General features: G+C 41.6%; 2 protein-coding genes across 2 annotated transcripts in view; one reads left to right on the top strand and one right to left on the bottom strand.

The window, feature by feature from the left end:
- The window catches only part of LOC117333256 (TWiK family of potassium channels protein 7-like), an 81992-nt gene that overhangs the window by 45829 nt on the left and 15202 nt on the right, over positions 1-20961 (bottom strand). The gene's annotated exons all lie outside the window — the stretch shown is intronic.
- LOC117332275 lies at positions 13936-15385 on the top strand. The gene is made up of 2 exons (XM_033891160.1): positions 13936-14366; positions 14398-15385. The coding sequence occupies exons 1-2, from the start codon at positions 13936-13938 to the stop codon at positions 15383-15385; spliced, it is 1419 nt and encodes a 472-aa protein (XP_033747051.1).

The raw sequence follows: 20961 nt of genomic DNA, 5'->3' as shown, positions 1-20961 counted from the left end.
GACATCAGGGAGGAGGTTGGATGTACAGTCAGAGGCACACTGGACATCAGGGAAGGAGGTTGGATGTACAGTCAGAGGCACACTGGACATCAGGGAAGGAGGTTGGATGTACAGTCAGAAGCACACTGGACATCAGGGAAGGAGGTTGGCTGTACAGTCAGAGGCACACTGGACATCGGGGAAGGAGGTTGGATGTACAGTCAGGGGCACACTGGACATCAGGGAAGGAGGTTGGATGTACAGTCAGAAGCACACTGGACATCAGGGAAGGAGGTTGGATGTACAGTCAGAGGCACACTGGACATCAGGGGAGGAGGTTGGACAAAGGGAAAATGTGATATAAAAAGGTTGGGTATGAAAGGTTGAAATACAATAATTGGAATCAGATTTGGAAGTGGGACCAGTTTGAGTTCATTAGCGATACTGGAACATTACATGTTAGGGACTGTTAACTCTGGCAGTCCAGCTTTCATATCGTGATAGGGGCTGACCCCAGGGATTCAAGACCCTGGCAATCCAGTCCTCCTGTGTTAGAACACCTATTGTACTAGGAGCCGACCCCAGGGCTCCACAACCCTGGCAGTCCAGCCCTCCTGTGTGAGGACGGACACATACTGTGTTAGGAGCCGACCCCAGGGCTCCACAACCCTGACAGTACAGCCCTCCTGTGTGAGGACGGACACATACTGTGTTAGGAGCCGACCCCAGGGCTCCACAACCCTGGCAGTCCAGCCCTCCTGTGTGAGGACACATACTGTGTTAGGAGCCGACCCCAGGGCTCCACAACCCTGACAGTCCAGCCCTCCTGTGTGAGGACGGACACATACTGTGTTAGGAGCCGACCCCAGGGCTCCCCAACCCTGACAGTCCAGCCCTCCTGTGTGAGGACACATATTGTGTTAGGAGCCGACCCCAGGGCTCCCCAACCCTGACAGTCCAGCCCTCCTGTGTGAGGACACATATTGTGTTAGGAGCCGACCCCAGGGCTCCCCAACCCTGACAGTCCAGCCATCCTGTGTGAGGACACATACTGTGTTAGGAGCCGACCCCAGGGCTCCCCAACCCTGACAGTCCAGCCCTCCTGTGTGAGGACGGACACATACTGTGTTAGGAGCCGACCCCAGGGCTCCACAACCCTGACAGTCCAGCCCTCCTGTGTGAGGACACATACTGTGTTAGGAGCCGACCCCAGGGCTCCCCAACCCTGACAGTCCAGCCCTCCTGTGTGAGGACACATACTGTGTTAGGAGCCGACCCCAGGGCTCCCCAACCCTGACAGTCCAGCCATCCTGTGTGAGGACACATATTGTGTTAGGAGCCGACCCCAGGGCTCCACAACCCTGACAGTCCAGCCCTCCTGTGTGAGGACACATACTGTGTTAGGAGCCGACCCCAGGGCTCCCCGACCCTGACAGTCCAGCCCTCCTGTGTGAGGACACATACTGTGTTAGGAGCCGACCCCAGGGCTCCCCGACCCTGACAGTCCAGCCCTCCTGTGTGAGGACACATACTGTGTTAGGAGCCGACCCCAGGGCTCCACAACCCTGGCAGTCCAGCCCTCCTGTGTGAGGACACATACTGTGTTAGGAGCCGACCCCAGGGCTCCCCAACCCTGACAGTCCAGCCCTCCTGTGTGAGGACACATATTGTATTAGGAGCTGTTCCCGGGGCTCCCCAACCACCGGACCCCATTAATTTTTGCTTCGGGAAATAAAATATGTGTTTGAATAGAAAGAACACATAAAGAAAAATATGAATAGAATCTTTGATATAAAATATCAATAATAACATTATTACTAATATAATCATAACGATCAGAATATATTGCGATTCCACAGTCATAAAGCTATAATGTTTTAAAGCATGCGATCGCTCATGTCGGCATGGATGGAGGCGAACAAGAGAATTAACAGTTTGAGAAACCAGAGTACCAGGATAAACTCCTCAGTTAACTAAATACCGAGTTTATAATTCTCATAGGTTTAAAATTACATCAAACCAACTCCAACCCACACAAGAAAAATAGACCATAAACGTAGTCTAGTCTGATATTGATATCACATAATGTACAAAGTATTGAAGTTGATGGTACATATCAATGTAACACGCTTTGAATTTTGATATTTAACGGTTCAGTGTTGAGTTTTATTATTTAACGGTTCAGTATTGAGTTTTATTATTTAATGGTTCAGAATTGAGTTTTGATATTTAACGGTTCAGTGTTGAGTTTTGATATTTAACGGTTCAGTGTTGAGTTTGATATATAACGGTTCAGTGTTGAGTTTGATATTTAACGGTTCAGTGTTGAGTTTGATATTTAATGGTTCAGTGTTGAGTTTGATATTTAATGGTTCAGTGTTGAGTTTTGATATATAACGGTTCAGTGTTGAGTTTGATATTTAATGGTTCAGTGTTGAGTTTGATATTGAATGGTTCAGTGTTGAGTTTGATATTTAATGGTTCAGTGTTGAGTTTGATATCTAACGGTTCAGTGTTGAGTTTGATATTTAATGGTTCAGTGTTGAGTTTGATATTGAATGGTTCAGTGTTGAGTTTGATATTTAATGGTTCAGTGTTGAGTTTGATATTTAATGGTTCAGTGTTGAGTTTTGATATATAACGGTTCAGTGTTGAGTTTGATATATAACGGTTCAGTGTTGAGTTTTGATATTTAATGGTTCAGTGTTGAGTTTTATTATTTAACGGTTCAGTGTTGAGTTTGATATTTAATGGTTCAGTGTTGAGTTTGATATTTAATAATTCAGTATTGAGTTTGATATTTAATGGTTCAGTATTGACTTTGATATTTAATGGTTCAGTGTTGAGTTTTGATATTTAATGGTTCAGTGTTGAGTTTGATATTTAACGGTTCAGTGTTGAGTTTGATATTTAACGGTTCAGTGTTAAGTTTGATATTTAATGGTTCAGTGTTGAGTTTGATATTTAATGGTTCAGTGTTGAGCTTGATATTTAACGGTTCAGTGTTGAGTTTGATATTTAATAATTCAGTATTGAGTTTGATATTTAATGGTTCAGTATTGACTTTGATATTTAATGGTTCAGTGTTGAGTTTTGATATTTAATGGTTCAGTGTTGAGTTTGATATTTAACGGTTCAGTGTTGAGTTTGATATTTAACGGTTCAGTGTTAAGTTTGATATTTAATGGTTCAGTGTTCAGTTTGATATTTAATGGTTCAGTGTTGAGCTTGATATTTAACGGTTCAGTGTTGAGTTTGATATTTAACGGTTCAGTGTTGAGTTTGATATTTACCGGTTCAGTGTTCAGTTTTGATATTTAACGGTACAGTGTTGAGTTTTGATATTTAACGGTTCAATATTGAGTTTTGTTATTCAACGGTTCGGGATTGAGTTTTGATATATAACGTGTCAATATCGAGTTTTGATATATAACGAGTCAGTATCGAGTTTTGATATACAAATGTATAACGGTTCGGTAATGAGTTTGATATTTAACGGTTCAGTGTTGAGTTTGATATCTAACGGTTCAGTGTTGAGTTTTGATATATAACGGTTCGGTATTGAGTTTGATATATAACGGTTCGGTATTGAGTTTTGATATATAAAAGTTCAGTGTTGAGTTTTGATATATAACGGCCAGTATTGAGTTTTGATATTCAACGGTTCAGTGTTAAGTTTTGATATATAACGGTTCGGTAATGAGTTTGGTATTTAACGGTTCAGTGTTGAGTTTTGACATATAAAGGTTCTGTATTGAGTTTTGACATATAACGATTCAGCTGTGGTTTTTTTACCCTTTGTTGCGTTATTTGTGGTACGACTTTAACTCTCGTGACCTCAGTCAGAAATCCTGTGGTTAGTTTGACCTTGATTAACCTTGTTATCTCCCCTGTGACTTTTATATCGTAACCAAGGCCAGAACACGTGTAAACGTATCGTAAACACATCTCAACATGTAAAGCATGTGTCGCGTGCCATGTAGACTGTCAGTGGTTCCTGTCAACAGCTCGTAGGTCTGACGTTTATCCTCGTATTACACACAACCCGTACGTGTTTGATACAGCGCGCAAACTGCACGCGTAATCACTCTAGACATAAACAAACGTAACACACGTCAATCAAATATGTTTCTCGTTAAATATAGGCCTAAAGTCAGACTCGCTGAGTTAGAGCAAACGTCACAAAACCGGTAGAGCAACCACGTGGTGTAGAGTTTAACCTTTGCACTGGCTGACGTGTACACGAGACACTAATAGATAAAGTTCCACGGGCACTGATCAAGCACGTGCATTAGAAGACCAATCGGAATGTTAATTGACTAGACATCAAAGAGAAAATAGAGCACATGACTGTCATATTGTGGAAGAAACCATACTCACAATTTAGGATTTTCTTAAATGTAGCGTTATATTCCCCCATTCTATGTAAGTGTCTTTGAAAATGTGCAATAAACATATCTGATCGTTTATAATTATTACTTTAACATTATATAACCTTATAACAGAGGGTCGATCTTGAGGGATTATCTTTAAGAGTTCCTGGAGATGTTGACAATCCCAGTCCGAGTCCACCGAATTGTCCTTCAGCCAAGAACAGACCGAAATAGGTAGCTGGTCCAGGTAACCTGACTTTCTGCGTCAGTGTGTAGACATAAAAAAAAACTTGTTATGATGCACTTGTCGAATTGAATTACAAAAAACCTAATTATAAAAGTAATTGGGTTTATCATATTAAAATTAGCTTTGTAGTTTGAGTTTTGGTTATATTTAGAACAGCCAATACGTTTTAAATGAAAGTCATTTTATGCAAGTATATGTCCAGCGTGTTCATGATGTATTTATTTAAGAATTACGTAGTGTGTTTGATATATCTTCGAAATGTTATTTATACAAACATATTGTGGATGCATTCAATACTCAATCTTATCTTATTAAGCCAATTGATTATAAATATAAAAAGTTGTTGAGTCAATTCCGTATGCAAGGACGCAGTCTTAATATTGAATCTGGGCGCTACAATAAAATACCTAGAAGTCGAAGAATTTGCACAGTTTGTGACAAAAATGACGTCGAGGACGAAGTACTTTTTGTGCTTCTTTGTCCCGCATATTCTGAATTAAGAAAAACATACATCAAAAAGTAGTATTATTCTCGTCCAAGTGTTTACAAACTGATAGAATTATTTTCCAGTAAAAGTGTTAAAACTTTGAATAGATTAGGTAATTTTTTGTTACATGCCACTGCAGAAAGAAAAACTTTCCTCGGAAGTAATTAAATTAAATGTGTTTTGGAAATTAAGATCACAGTTTTCACATATAGTGTTCTTGTGTATATTTAGAAAGTATGTTACTTCTATTGAATAGTACATGTTTAAATTATGACGTCATGCTGCCATGACGTCATAGGCATGCAATACGTAAATGCTGAATTGCTATGCATCAGTTACAAGTTTTCAAAATCATTATGTTATTCATTATTATGTGTCGTAAGTATATTGCCTGTGTTGTGCCCTCCGCCATCTTGTCATTCAAGTTGCAATATGTATACATATTATATGAATATTGTGTTATCCTATACGCTGTGTAGCATTTGGAATAAATAAATTGAAAATTGAAAGACCATGTTAATGAAGTTCCTTGGGGACAGTTCTGCGGAAGGTAATTGTCGTCCGTGCTCAAGGACCGGTCCTTGGGTGTCCTCACTTTGTCTCTGACCTCTGAGTGTCCTCACTTTGTCTCTGACCTCTGAGTGTCCTCACTTTGTCTCTGACCTCCGAGTGTCCTCACTTTGTCTCTGACCTCCGAGTGTCCTCACTTTGTCTCTGACCTCCGAGTGTCCTCACCTTTGTCTCTGACCTCCGAGTGTCCTCACTTTGTCTCTGACCTCCGAGTGTCCTCACTTTGTCTCTGACCTCCGAGTGTCCTCACTTTGTCTCTGACCTCCGAGTGTCCTCACTTTGTCTCTGACCTCCAAGTCCTCACCTTGTCTCTGACCTCCGAGTGTCCTCACTTTGTCTCTGACCTCCGAGTGTCCTCACTTTGTCTCTGACCTCCGAGTGTCCTCACTTTGTCTCTGACCTCCGAGTGTCCTCACTTTGTCTCTGACCTCCGAGTGTCCTCACTTTGTCTCTGACCTCCGAGTGTCCTCACTTTGTCTCTGACCTCCGAGTGTCCTCACCTTGTCTCTGACCTCCGAGTGTCCTCACTTTGTCTCTGACCTCCGAGTGTCCTCACTTTGTCTCTGACCTCCGAGTGTCCTCACCTTGTCTCTGACCTCCGAGTGTCCTCACTTTGTCTCTGACCTCCGAGTGTCCTCACTTTGTCTCTGACCTCCGAGTGTCCTCACTTTGTCTCTGACCTCCGAGTGTCCTCACCTTGTCTCTGACCTCCGAGTGTCCTCACTTTGTCTCTGACCTCCGAGTGTCCTCACTTTGTCTCTGACCTCCTGAGTGTCCTCACTTTGTCTCTGACCTCCGAGTGTCCTCACTTTGTCTCTGACCTCTGAGTGTCCTCACTTTGTCTCTGACCTCTGAGTGTCCTCACTTGTCTCTGACCTCCGAGTGTCCTCACTTTGTCTCTGACCTCCTCACTTTGTCTCTGACCTCTGAGTGTCCTCACTTTGTCTCTGACCTCCGAGTGTCCTCGCCTTGTCTCTGACCTCCGAGTGTCCTCGCTTTGTCTCTGACCTCTGAGTGTCCTCACCTTGTCTCTGACCTCTGAGTGTCCTCACTTTGTCTCTGACCTCCGAGTGTCCTCACTTTGTCTCTGACCTCCGAGTGTCCTCACCTTGTCTCTGACCTCTGAGTGTCCTCACTTTGTCTCTGACCTCTGAGTGTTCTCACTTTGTCTCTGACCTCCGAGTGTCCTCACTTTGTCTCTGACCTCCGAGTGTCCTCACTTTGTCTCTGACCTCCGAGTGTCCTCACTTTGTCTCTGACCTCCGAGTGTCCTCACTTTGTCTCTGACCTCCGAGTGTCCTCACTTTGTCTCTGACCTCCGAGTGTCCTCACTTTGTCTCTGACCTCTGAGAGTCCTCACTTTGTCTCTGACCTCTGAGAGTCCTCACTTTGTCTCTGACCTCTGTCTTTGTTTGGATTACCATGTATGTTTTTGCCATATTACCTGGTGAATAAACATGGCCGGCTTCGTCCATCTTTGGTGCCGTATTCTGTCAGATACGTGACTAAAGGTGTCCCTCCTGGTATTATCCGGCATACTAAGCAGATCCAGTTTCTACTCTTTGACTGTTCCCGATGAAAAATACATCAAAGAGAAACTTTAAATACAATTCTATTCCGTGTTTAAATGCACGGTCTCAATTTCCCTAGAGCCATTTCTAATTTCCCATTCAGTATCACCATTTTCTACTATATCCCGGGGTTAATGACCTTTGACCTCAGATGTCTAACCGACGCTAGAAAGTAAACCCTTAAGGCTTAACTCATCTGATGAGCTCCGTTGAGGTGTAGCAAACTTCAAATAACATTGAACCGCTTGCTGATGAGTTGAATACTCCAAGGTACGACCACGCCATTATCATAACAAAGTATCGGAGGCTAAATGAGGTCCCTGTATAAACTAATGTCGATAACAGCCCCTCCCCGCCCCACCCAAAGACCCAACACCCAACACCAACAGCAACCCCACCCCGACCCCGCCCAAAGACCTAACACCTCCACCAGCAGCAACCCCACCCCAGTACAAAATGTCTGGCGTTTTGGGTTATTAAGTCATAAGCCTCGAAATCGTTCAAGAGGTCAATGAAGTAACTTGGGGTTATGTACCGGAAGGCTGACAATGTGTATACTGTAGATACATATCTGACGTATAGAGAGGGAGTATAGTCACTTTGAAGGTTGACATTTCATTGTAAACAGACAGTGTTAATATATCACCAGATTAATCCATTACATATGCATCTACATTTGTATCGCTTCAAAGATCAACCACATGTTACAAGTCCAGATTACTGGCTATATAGGTCAGCGGAGAACAGTTTGGTTCGTAATGGTATTATCCGAGGCCAATGGACACAATAAGGTCATTTAAGGACAATTTCCTATAACCATGTGGCCGATCACGGGCGCTTTTACAGCGCCATCACACTGAAATACCATACCTGGACATGGTAGCGCGATACCATATGTGGTCACACTTATTTGACCACAGGTGAGCCGGACATTACAACCAATTCATGAAGCTGATTGTTAAGTAAAACAACCAGTACCGATTTTGTAGACTTTCGGTGTGTGGGACGGAAGACATAACTCATACCATTTTATAGACTTTAGGTGTGTCGGACAGAGGACAGAACTCATAACTTTTATAGACTTGTGTTTGTGTCGGATAGAGGACGGAACTCATAATAACTTTTTATAGACTTTTAATGTGTCGGACAAAGGACAGAACTCATAATTTTTTATAGACTTTTAATGTGTCGGACAGAGGACAGAACTCGTAACTTTTTATAGACTTTTGGTGTGTCGGACAGAGGACAGAACTCATGATAACTTTTTATAGACTTTTTTGTGTCGGACAGAGGACAGATAACGTGAACGACCAACATAGGGGTAGTTCCTTCACAATTTCGAGTTTGTATCAGAAGATTAAATTATTTGAAAATTTCGAGTAACTATCTCGAAATCCGTACGTGTAAAAAGTATCAACTCTCAATAATCTACCTGTGATATATATATCTATATCACCGTTTGATAATTATAAAGGGTGCAAGAGTTGTGGAGATACAGAGTTCGAATTACTGACGTAAGTGGCAGCATTACACTTCCGTAGACATTTCCTTGTTTAGAATAAAGCGTTGGTGATATGTCGTTTTTACAATCGCCTTCCTCAAAATTTCGTCTGAATAATGCAACTAATTCAAATTACCATGTACACATCAGATCTCAAAAGTTCTGACGTCTCCGAGCGATTTTCGTCGACCGATCCTAGCTAAAGCAGTTACTGTGTGGAAATATATTCATTATCATGAAAGACCAAATACATTTAAATTGCACACATTATTCAATCACGTAACTAAAAATGAACTTATTTCATTGGCTAAATTTATTATTGATATAGATGAGCTAATTAATTCACAATACTGATGTCCATCCTGTTTTACCATGTATCATTGTTATCCATTTGTCTGTATTCTTATTCGCTACACTGTACTGTTTACGAGAATAAACAAATTGCCATCGTGGTGATGTCGATATTTCATACTTTCTATCAGTTTCATGTAGCTGGACAGATACCCGACAACAGGAGCAATGTCGTCAGGTTTTATTTGCCAAATCCGGACCTTCCCAAATTGTCGTCATACAATGCATTATACTTCAGATGACGCATCAAAATTGTCTTCGCTCTGCAGCTTACTGTCATGGTGACATTCTTAGATAGAACATGCTAACAACCATTCAAATTGTCCCTGCTACAGTTGTTGTAGTTTTTAGTCATTACGAGATGACAGATGAAAACCATTTGCGGTTTTGACAAGTCAACAGAGGTATTGCAAAAACAGACTTTTCGGATTGAATGACGGTAGATCTCCGCTTTTCATGGTCGTTGATAAGTTTGTCGGGGTAAGCGTTAACCAATATCGAACATCGGACCTACAACTGGATAACGAAAATCGCAACTTGGGGAGCAGTCATTGTACATTGATATCTAGACAGGATGTATACAAACGGGAGAATTTATCATCTGTGACTTTAGGAGAAGTTGTCTTGTCTTATCATTGGAGTGGCATAATGAAAGAGTGATGTAAACATGCTAACATGCTGATCTGAGGAATAAGAAACCTGATGTCGATCAGGGAAACTCGGCAACCTCAACACATCCTATCTCATCAAACCCCATAGTCAATGCGCAGACGTAAGCGAGTACCGGACTAACGGAGGGCTATCAAAATATGTCTGGGGCTAAAACAAGATTAAAGTTGATTAAATGGCATCCTATAGCACCATCACACGGAACCTTACCCGACAGATTATGGTGTAGGTCTGGATATGTAAAGAAACATGCATATTGTGTTCAAGCGCCCGCATGATTTACTATCGCCGATATGGCGATCGTGTAAATCACGTGTGACGTGATCCATCAATAGTAACTCGTGGATGGCCGCGAATCTGGCAAGTAAGGGATCTCGGTTATGATAAGACAAGGACTCATCAACTTTTCAGACGTGGTGCCCAAGTTTAATTTCCCTATAGATTTCACTTTCTCGAGACGCGAAATAAGTAAATGATATAAGCGTTGGTGTTGATGAAATGTTTCAGATTGGTACACGGCACATAACCACGACTGAAACTGTTATTACGAAACAATCGACGTAAAGCGATCAATGTATACTTCATAAAAGCGCAATAAACCTGAATATCAATACCAGTTATAATGTACAGCATGTCCTCCATATAACACTTGTATAAAATTACATAATTCCGCTGACAAGCGGACAAAATTCCCACCCACGTGCATTACATGTATATTGATATACGACACCAAATATACATTTGACACAGCGCTGTGTAACTAGCAATTACCACGATCAAAAATTGACATGGTGCGCCATTGGCAGATGGGTCCGGATCTGGCCTTCTGAAAACGAAATGGAACCGAAGCAGAATGCATAGAATGTGATTTAAGATGCATGAAGCATGATATATATTGTTATTTCTATCGAAGTGATCGGTTCGATGCACGACAAAACCCGGACGAATAGGCTCTGGTTCATCATATCACTGGTTTTACTTTAAAATGAGGCTAAATGTTTGTGTTTTTATGTTTGTGAAATACTTGCTGAACTGAAATTGAATTACGGAACGGTTTTCAACAATCTCACATGAAAATGGAATGGCTTGATTATCCCGTTTATTATACACATTTATATATAGAATTGTGGGATATAAAATTCCTTTCAATCACATGACAGCCTGTGGCTTAGTAACAAAGGTTTGAGGCTGTAGGCATGACTTCATAATCGTGTAAAAGCTATCAAATTATTCAGTTAACCAGTAATCGCCTAAATTACTTATGTTATTTTATGTATGAGCATTTCATCACATATATCATAGCATCCATTAGCTGTAGGATAAGCGTGCCTTTCGGTGTCTCCATTTCTAGATAATAATACAAATGTTAAATGACTACAATTTATGAACATTTCACATTTTATTTAATATTCCGAATCTTGTTTCCGATATCATGATTTCTGTGATATATTTCCACCACTGATAGACAAACGTGGTGTTTGGAGATTTATGTTAATGAGTTATACAATCAAGCTTGATGGCCACTACCAAAACCTGTTTGAAAGTATCTTATTTCCATGTGCGAATGAAGTCCAACGAGTTCGATTCTAGTTCGTACAACACTTAATTTGCTTGTTGGTACCCCGGTTCTCATCTGAAGAACCGATATTTAAGCATTGAACTGTTTTTGTATGGTATATATGATCTATTTGAATGCCAGAACTTTGCAAGCAAACAACATAATGTGCGTATTGTTTGCTTGCAAAGCTCTGGCATTCAAATAGATCATAAATACCATACAAAAACAGTTCAACGCTTATATTTACATTCCTTTTACTTTTTTTATTCTTTTAAATGCTATATACATAGAAAATTTAAAAAAAAAATAAAAAAAAGTCAATTTTGTAGTCAACGTAATGCGCTAATGGCATATTTTTCATAACAAATACAAAATAATTAGTCGTTAAACTTCATTATCCTGGATATTGTAGTTCCGGTTTGTGTTGTATTAATACGCTGATAGGTGTAGCGCGTGATGGATGGCATTTAAACGTACATCAATGCCAGAGCTCTCAAACAGACTATACAGTGACAATGCCAGACAAATGTAAATATTAGTTGGAACAGACATAGAATTACAGGAAGGATGGGCTATAATTACATATGGAAATTCATGGTAATATTTGATACAATTTGACAACTTTCTCTGTTTTTCTGAATTCAATTTCGAATTATGATTTGATATTCAAAGGTCTCATAAAATCCGGTTGGTCTATCCCGCAAAGTTCATTACGTTCTTGTGTTAGTAGGAGTTAACTTTAAGTTATATTAGTTCGATATTACAAACACGGTAACATATCTCGTCTAACTTTCCTCGGTTGTTTTCATGCGGCTCTTGATATGCTTAAAACCCACTATTTCGTTTGAGGTAATTATGCATTTTTAACATTTCAATTTTTTAGAATTCAGTTTGTTATTCAAAATATATTACAACAAGAGAATTATGGAACGCCCCCATCCATATTTTGAGTTACGTCCTGTTAGTTTAGACCTTTATAACTCCGAAAACGCTGGTTGATTTATGCTGTAGTTTGGTGTTATTTATGTAGACATGGTGTAGTTAACTTGGCTCTTTTGTAAATATGACGTTTTTCGTTTTGAAAACATACCAGCTTAAAATGTGCATTCGCTGGAAAGATTGTGCCATCCTTGTGGATTTCGTTGACGTCAATGAGGGATACATTAGAATAGCCACGATATATATAGTCCATACTTATGTTTTCGCCTTTATCGTCATCACTTCTTATTGAACCCTGATGTCTAAACGACTCCCTGTAGCTAATAACATCAAGATACCGGGAAGATGTTGGCAGGTTGGTAAAGTCTATACATCGATACCTGAATATTGAAAAACTCCTTTTAAATCACAAGTATTGATCTTCTGTCACTTAGACAAAAAACACTAACATCAAATATATTTTTACAATTAAATTGATTTTAATCTGAATTGATTCTTTTTAATATCAACCGTTGATATGACTCGAATGATTGACGTATGTATCAGAGCACAGTGACGTCATTCGGACGTCAGAACAAATATATTACGGCACTCCATTGTTTAGGGAAACATGGACGTATCTTCGACAAGGACGGCCTAGAAGTACAAACTCGGGTTTTGAGGTTTTGAGAATAAACTTTAATTGTAAGCAAAATAATTCTAAGTGAATGAATGTTTCCTGTGAGATAATCTACGATTTTAAAGAAGACCATTTCGATTGATATAAAGTACAAATTCTATAAGAAAAAAGCTCAATCGGAATTGTAATTCATTATACACGGCCTTTACTTCTAGGCATCCATGTTTGAGATACGTCCTTGTTTTTCTAAACAGTTTTTTACAGAAAGGACCTGTCCGACATACAGTAGTATGTCGGACTGTACATGTACATACGGACGTTCGGACTGTACATCCGGTATGTCGGACTGTACAGTTACGTTAGATAATTCTCCCGAATTGTGAGAAACTTGACTTTACTCTATGTGGGGTCGGGTCGTGAAAAGGTATGAAGTTACCTGACTGACCACGTGGTGTTTTTACCCAGGTATTCCATACCAGAACTACACTAGAAACTGTCCGTCCGTCATCTAGAGCTACTTTATCGCTGCTGGCTTCCTCTCGAAGTAAGACTCCTGACGCGATTCCGTCCGGGCAAACAAGAGTGTAATATAAGTTTATATATCTTATTTCTCAAGTGTTGTAAAATAAATATATTTAAGTTTGCACCTACAATATAAATAGATACGGTAAGTTTACCCTTGTCTCTGTACGCCGTGGTACCTGTCGCACTGTCACCACATACCACTTAAACACACATACAAAATGTACAGATTAGATATTACCAACAAGGCCACTAGGCAATTAAGTCAGCATCAGCTGTAATGGGGGAAAATATCGCTCATAATAACATCACACCACATTGAAATCAAAGTGGCAAAACCAAACAAGAAAGTGTTCCTACAATCAACTTTTCACAACCATCAAGCATCATGACTTCGTTTATGAAAAAATGTACTTTATTTAATGACTAATGTCTGGCATACCACACAATAGACGTTTAAAGACTTTCAATGCAAATATCTTTCACACAATCGAAAACTGCCTTATCCAAATAGGACGCTGTACGTGTGATTTTTGACAGTATGTCGTAATGTGGGGGAACAAAAGGCGACAACATGTACTGAGTACTGGAGACGGTGGTACTGGAGATGGTAGTACTGGAGACGGTGGTACTGGTGACGGTGGTAATGGAGACGGTAATACTGGTGACGGTGGTACAGTAGTACTGGTGACGGTAGTACTGGTGACGGTGGTACTGGAGACGGTAGTACTGGAGACTGTAGTACTGGTGACGGTGGTACTGGAGATGGTAGTATTGGAGACTGTTGTACTGGAGACGGTGGTACTGGAGACGGTGGTACTGGTGACGGTGGTACTGGAAACGGTGGTACTGGAGACGGTGGTACTGGTGACGGTGGTACTGGAGACGGTGGTACTGGTGACGGTGGTACTGGAGACTGTAGTACTGGTGACGGTAGTACTGGAGACGGTAATACTGGAAACGGTGGTACTGGAGACGTTGTACTGGAGACGGTGGTACTGGAGACGGTAGTACTGGAGACGGTAGTACTGGAGACGGTGGTACTGGAGACGGTAGTACTGGAGACGGTGGTACTGGAGACGGTAGTACTGGAGACGGTAGTACTGGAGACGGTAGTACTGGAGACGGTAGTACTGGAGACTTGGTGTACTGGGACGGTACTGGAGACGGTTATACGGAGGAGACGGTGGTACTGGTGACGGTAGTACTGGAGACGGTGGTACTGGAGACGGTGGTACTGGAGACGGTGGTACTGGTGACGGTGGTACTGGAGACTGTAGTACTAGAGACGGTGGTACGGGAGACTGTAGTACTGGAGACGGTGGTACTGGAGACGGTGGTACTGGTGACGGTAGTACTGGAGACGGTAATACTGGAGACGGTGGTACTGGTGACGGTAGTACTGGAGACGGTGGTACTGGAGACGGTGGTACTGGAGACGGTGGTACTGGTGACGGATGTACTGGAGACGGTAATACTGGAGACGGTGGTACTGGTGACGGTGGTACTGGAGACGGTAATACTGGAGACGGTAATACTGGAGACGGTGGTACTGGTGACGGTAGTACTGGTGACGGTAGTACTGGAGACGGTAATACTGGAGACGGTGGTACTGGAGACGGTAGTACTGGAGACTAGTACTGGAGACGGTGGTACTGGAGACGGTAATACTGGAGACTGTTGTACTGGAGACGGTAATACTGGAGACGGTGGTACTGGAGACGGTGGTACTGGAGACTGTAGTACTGGAGACGGTGGTACTGGAGACGGTAATACTGGAGAAGGTGGTACTGGTGACGGTAGTACTGGAGACGGTGGTACTGGTGACGGTAGTACTGGTGACGGTAGTACTGGAGACGGTGGTACTGGAGACGGTGGTACAGTAGTACTGGTGACGGTAGTACTGGAGACGGTGGTACTGGAGACGCTGGTACTGGTGACGGTAGTACTGGAGACGGTAGTACTGGAGACGGTGGTACTGGAGACGGTGGTACAGTAGTACTGGTGACGGTAGTACTGGTGACGGTAGTACTGGAGACGGTGGTACTGGAGATGGTGGTACAGTAGTACTGGTGACGGTGGTACTGGTGACGGTAGTACTGGAGACGGTGGTACTGGAGACGGTAGTACTGGAGACGGTAGTACTGGAGACGGTAGTACTGGAGACGGTGGTACAGTAGTACTGGTGACGGTGGTACTGGAGGCGGTAGTACTGGAGACGGTGGTACTGGAGACGGTAGGATAATTCACACCGTGATATGAATAGTCAAGGAAAGTTAAAAGAGCAGACATCCAAACAGACAAAAACCAGAGATGTTATTTCATTAGGAGAAGTTTCCCGTACTTTCTGATTCTCCAGTCTACTCCTCAATCTTGATTCCCCTCTATTATAGCAGTTTTACAAATATATTTTGTTATGTCATCCTGTACTAAACTTATTGAGTGTGTACGATTTGGACATGGCGTTTGTAACATGTATCTATGGATACTACAAGACCAATCTGGTCAAAATCCATTTTCTTTAAAGTCCGACCAAATGATGACGGATGCTGGGTCCAGCATACATTCACTTGTCCTCTCGGAAGGTGAGCTAGTGTGTTTTCAGGTAATGGACAGCTATTAGCAGCCATCGATTTGAGATTTCGACATGCATGCCATACGCAGATAAAACTTTTACAACCAGTGAGTTTCCGGAGAACATAGCTATCATTGCGGCCATGCTTCTAGTCTGCATAAATATAATTTTCATAAAATTGTGACTTATTGAGACGCTACAAACTTCAATTAAGTCATCTAATCAGCCGCCGATGTGTGTGCTAAATTGTATATAGCGAAATCACCCCTTATCATAGCTCGGTCCCCGTCAGTACACGACCACTTACAGCATCAGGGTGTATTCTTCTATAATACAATGTCACCGTTATCATCCCAGATGGAAGCTTTATAATTGGTCTTTGCACCAGCCATATTGAAGGAGGTTACATATGGGTATAAAGATTGGCTCCCTAACATACTTTACAAGCAGTGATTGGTTACATGTTGTCTGTGATGTCACCGTCACCGTTCGTAGAGGTACAAGTGGGGAAAATTAATTGAAAAAAAAATGATTGATAAATTCAGGGAGATCCGAATGTTAATACAGGATTGCTTACACATTGTTCTGGTATTCCAAACAATCGAAAAAATCAGAGAGACGTTGATAATAATCTGCGCATGACAGAATACGTCACAGACCAACAGGTGTCCGCTCCTCTACGCACTGAACACCAAATTATATCACTATGCGAGCTTCTGCATACCCACCTATCTAAAACTTCAATATCATTCCGTACTAATAAATAATGCCGTTAGCAGCCCTCTGAGCTAATACGTGTAGCATTACGGAGGCTTCCTCGACAACACATCATCCTTCACAACATTATAGTACAGCTTCCGCAAAGCAATTGCGCCGCTTACAACATCATGTTACTACTTTCGCAAAGCAATTGCACCGCTTACAACATCATGGTACTAATTCCGTAAAGCAATACCACCGCTTACAACAGCATGGTACTACTTCCGCAAAGCAATACCACCGCTTACAACATCATGGTTCTACTTCCGCAAAGCAATACCACCGCTTACAACATCATGGTACTACTTCCGCAAAGCAATACCACCGCTTACAACATCATGGTTCTACTTCCGCAAAGCAATTGCCCCGCTTACAACATCATGATTCTACTTCCGCAAAGCAATTGCCCCGCTTACAACATCATGGTACTACTTCCGCAAAGCAATACCACCGCTTACAACATCATGGTTCTACTTCCGCAAAGCAATACCACCGCTTACAACATCATGGTTCTACTTCCGCAAAGCAATATCACCGCTAACAACATCATGGTTCTACTTTCGCAAAGCAATACCACCGCTTATAACATCATGGTACTACTCCTGCAAAGCAATACCACCGCTTACAACATCATGGTTCTACTTTCGCAAAGCAATACCACCGCTTGCAACATCATGGTACTACTTCCGCAAAGCAATACCACACCTTACAACATCATGGTTCTACTTCCGCAAAGCAATACCACCGCTTACAACATCATGGTTCTACTTCCGCAAAGCAATTGTCCCACTTACAACATCATGGTACTACTTCCGCAAAGCAATACCACCGCTTACAACATCATGTTACTACTTCCGCAAAGCAATACCACCGCTTACAACATCATGGTTCTACTTCCGCAAAGCAATACCACCGCTTACAATATCATGGTACTACTTCCGCAAAGCCATTGCACCGCTTACAACATCATGGTACCACTTCCGCAAAGCAATTGCCCCGCCTACAACATCATGGTATTACTCCTGCAAAGCAATTGCCCCGCTTACAACATCATGGTTCTACTTCCGCAAAGCAATTGCCCAGCTTACAACATCATGGTTCTACTTCCGCAAAGCAATACCACCGCTTACAACAGCATGGTTCTACTTCAGCAAAGCCATTGCACCGCTTACAACATCATGGTTCTACTTCCACCACTTACAACATCATGGTTCTACTTCCGCAAAGCAATTGCACCGCTTACAACATCATGGTTCTACTTCCGCAAAGCCATTGCACCGCTTACAACAGCATGGTTCTACTTCCGCAAAGCCATTGCACCGCTTACAACATCATGGTTCTACTTCCACCACTTACAACATCATGGTTCTACTTCCGCAAAGCCATTGCACCGCTTACAACAGCATGGTTCTACTTACGCAAAGCCATTGCACCGCTTACAACATCATGGTTCTACTTCCGCAAAGCCATTGCACCGCTTACAACATCATGGTTCTACTTCCGCAAAGCAATTGCACCGCTTACAACATCATGGTTCTACTTCCGCAAAGCCATTGCACCGCTTACAACATCATGGTTATACTTCCGCAAAGCAATTGCCCCGCTTACAACATCATGGTTCTACTTCCGCAAAGTAATACTACCGCTTACAACATCATGGTATTACTCCTGCAAAGCAATACCACCGCTTGCAACATCATGGTTCTTCTTCCGGAAAGCCATTGCACCGCTTACAACATCATGGTACCACTTCCGCAAAGCAATTGCCCCGCTTTCAAAATCATGGTATTACTCCTGCAAAGCAATTGCCCCGCTTACAACATCATGGTTCTACTTTCGCAAAGCAATATGATGCCTTACTCAACATTACCACTTCTAGCATTACGATGGTTGCCCTAGTAACATGTGCCGTTTAAAACATTATATATACCTATTGTTAAGGTTAATCTATTAAGTAATAAACACAATCTTCACCCGTCTCCCCTTCGCCACTTCGCCCCACACCAACCTACTCATAGGGGACCCAATATATCAATCGGTGTGTACACTTTCATTGTATGGAACATATCAGTCTCATTTAAAAGGATTCATGCATGACGTTCAATCATCTGGATTGTGGTATATCTGTATGCATTGTGGCGTCAAACTATAAAACTCGTCCACGTGCTAATAGATTTTACGAAATTAGTCACATTTCGTGAATGAGCATAAACACTCACGCAGATGTCCACGTGCTTTCTCCGTTGGGACAGTCCTCGTGTAGCGGACCGTTAACTGAATCAAAGACTTAAGGTTTCCTCTCAAGATACGTTTTTATCACTGAAAAAAATGCAAGCAATGCTTTTCTGTCTAGGCCGGGAGGTATTGATCCCGACAATACCGACAAGGACCCCACTATCTTACCCTGTCTAGTTAGTCTATACAAGTACAAATGATACAGTGAGCATTACAGGACAAACATCTAGCATATATGATATCCCGGTATAGAATCAAAGATTAGTATTAACCGTGATAATAACTATGTACTATCTCGTAAGCTCATAAGAAATTGATAATGTCTTTTCAAAAGTATTAATAGCAGTTGGTAACGATTTTCTTTAAAATCAATATTTCAATTTTCCAGGACGCAAATAAGACACTACATCTATGTATTATACATGTGGATATATCTCTGACGCGTACATAATCTGTGATCTACCATACTCGTGTATTGTGTATCTACGCGTGGTCTTAAAATACTCTCAAAAGTTACACTGGTAATGTGGTCTTTTTATCATCACAAACACCGAAGAAGAGAACGACCGTGTGTAGTCTTTGACGCACCAGACCTGACATCAAATAAACTGATATAGGAAACGTCAAGGATGACACTGTCTCATTAAAAGGTGTTAAGAGCTAATGACAGGTTGCTGGTTTAAATCATACCATGTATAACAAATACTGCTCTGAACGGAAACACGATTGTCTTTCTCGTAAGATATGTCGTTTAACTTGTACATCTACTCTCTAATTAACTAAAGCCTCCTTTGAATATAGTGTTTGCGTACAAAGCTGATAATGTCACAGAAACCATCGAAAGGGATTAATAATACGACCAGAGGTTTCGGAAAGTTAAGCGTCTTCTTTTGCATCGACACGAACCATGTAAGTGAAATCCTCTTCTTCCACATCAAACGTAACCGTGAGTATGTCAATTCTGGTAGAACTGGTTCATTAACAGTTACATACGGCCCTCTCCGAAATCCAGTGTCAAAGTATCACAGTTGTTTAGATATTCAAAGAATGTTTCTGACGTGTAATAATGTGCCGAGTGGCTTGTTATTTCCCTAGTTCTCGTTAATAAATACACCGATTTGATTTGATTGACATGCAGAGTATTGCTGATCTAGCAGTAGGCCTTTACCTGTCGGAACACCTGGTCTAAGAATTCAGTATCCTTGTATTTACCCGGATTAACCAGTCAGTCTGATTTTTGTTTACTCTACGTCCTTTAATTTATTTTATTTGTTACATCAAAACAAGTCATCGACAACATGGGCACAGTTTGTCCTTGTGGCACGTGAAAAGGTCAAACGTGGACATTGTGTTGTAGAATCATGTCAATGGTCTCTAAAACAGACGGTTTCTATGAGAGACGATATATGTGAGAGAGACGATATCCACGAATAGTCGAACCAACGAATGACTGTTCTAAAGCGACATCATACTACAATGCCATCCTAAGACACGCTAGTTTTCTTAACACTGGTATCGCCGTCCACTTTTCATAGCATTTGTATCGCCGTCCATCTTCCTTAAAAGTGGTATCGCTGTCCATCTTCCTTAAAATTGGTATCGCCGTCCACTTTTCATAGCATTTGTATCGCCGTCCATCTTTCTTAAAATTGGTATCGCCGTCCATTTGTCTTAACTCTGGTATCGCTGTCTTTTTTTCTTAACATTGCCATCTCCGTCCATTTTTCTTAACATTGCAATCGCCGTCCATTTGTCTTAATATTGATATCGCAGTCCAATTTCCTTGACATCGCTATCGCCGTTCATCTTTCTTAACGCTGATATCGCCGTTCATCTTTTTTAACACTGGTATCACCGTCCATTTTTTCATACCACTAGTGTCCCGTCAATTTTTCCTAATATAGCTTTCGCAGTCCATCTTTCTTAACTTTGCTATCGTCGTCCATCATTCTTAACTTTGCTATCGCCATTTATCCTTCTTAATATATGTATCGCCGTTCATCTTT

The sequence above is a fragment of the Pecten maximus genome, chromosome 8 (assembly GCF_902652985.1).
Source record: "Pecten maximus chromosome 8, xPecMax1.1, whole genome shotgun sequence".
NCBI lineage: Eukaryota > Metazoa > Mollusca > Bivalvia > Pectinida > Pectinidae > Pecten > Pecten maximus.
The sequence above is the reverse complement of the archived record's forward strand: the minus strand, read 5'-3'. Positions and strand labels throughout refer to the sequence as shown.

Bases quoted from the DNA above. Each gene is read 5' to 3' on its own strand.
- LOC117332275 (XM_033891160.1), top strand. From the start codon at position 13,936: ATGTGGGGGAACAAAAGGCGACAACATGTACTGAGTACTGGAGACGGT. The intron at 14,367-14,397 runs GTACTGGAGACG...TGGAGACGGTAG, and splicing joins ACGGTGGTACTGGAGACGTT to TACTGGAGACGGTAGTACTG.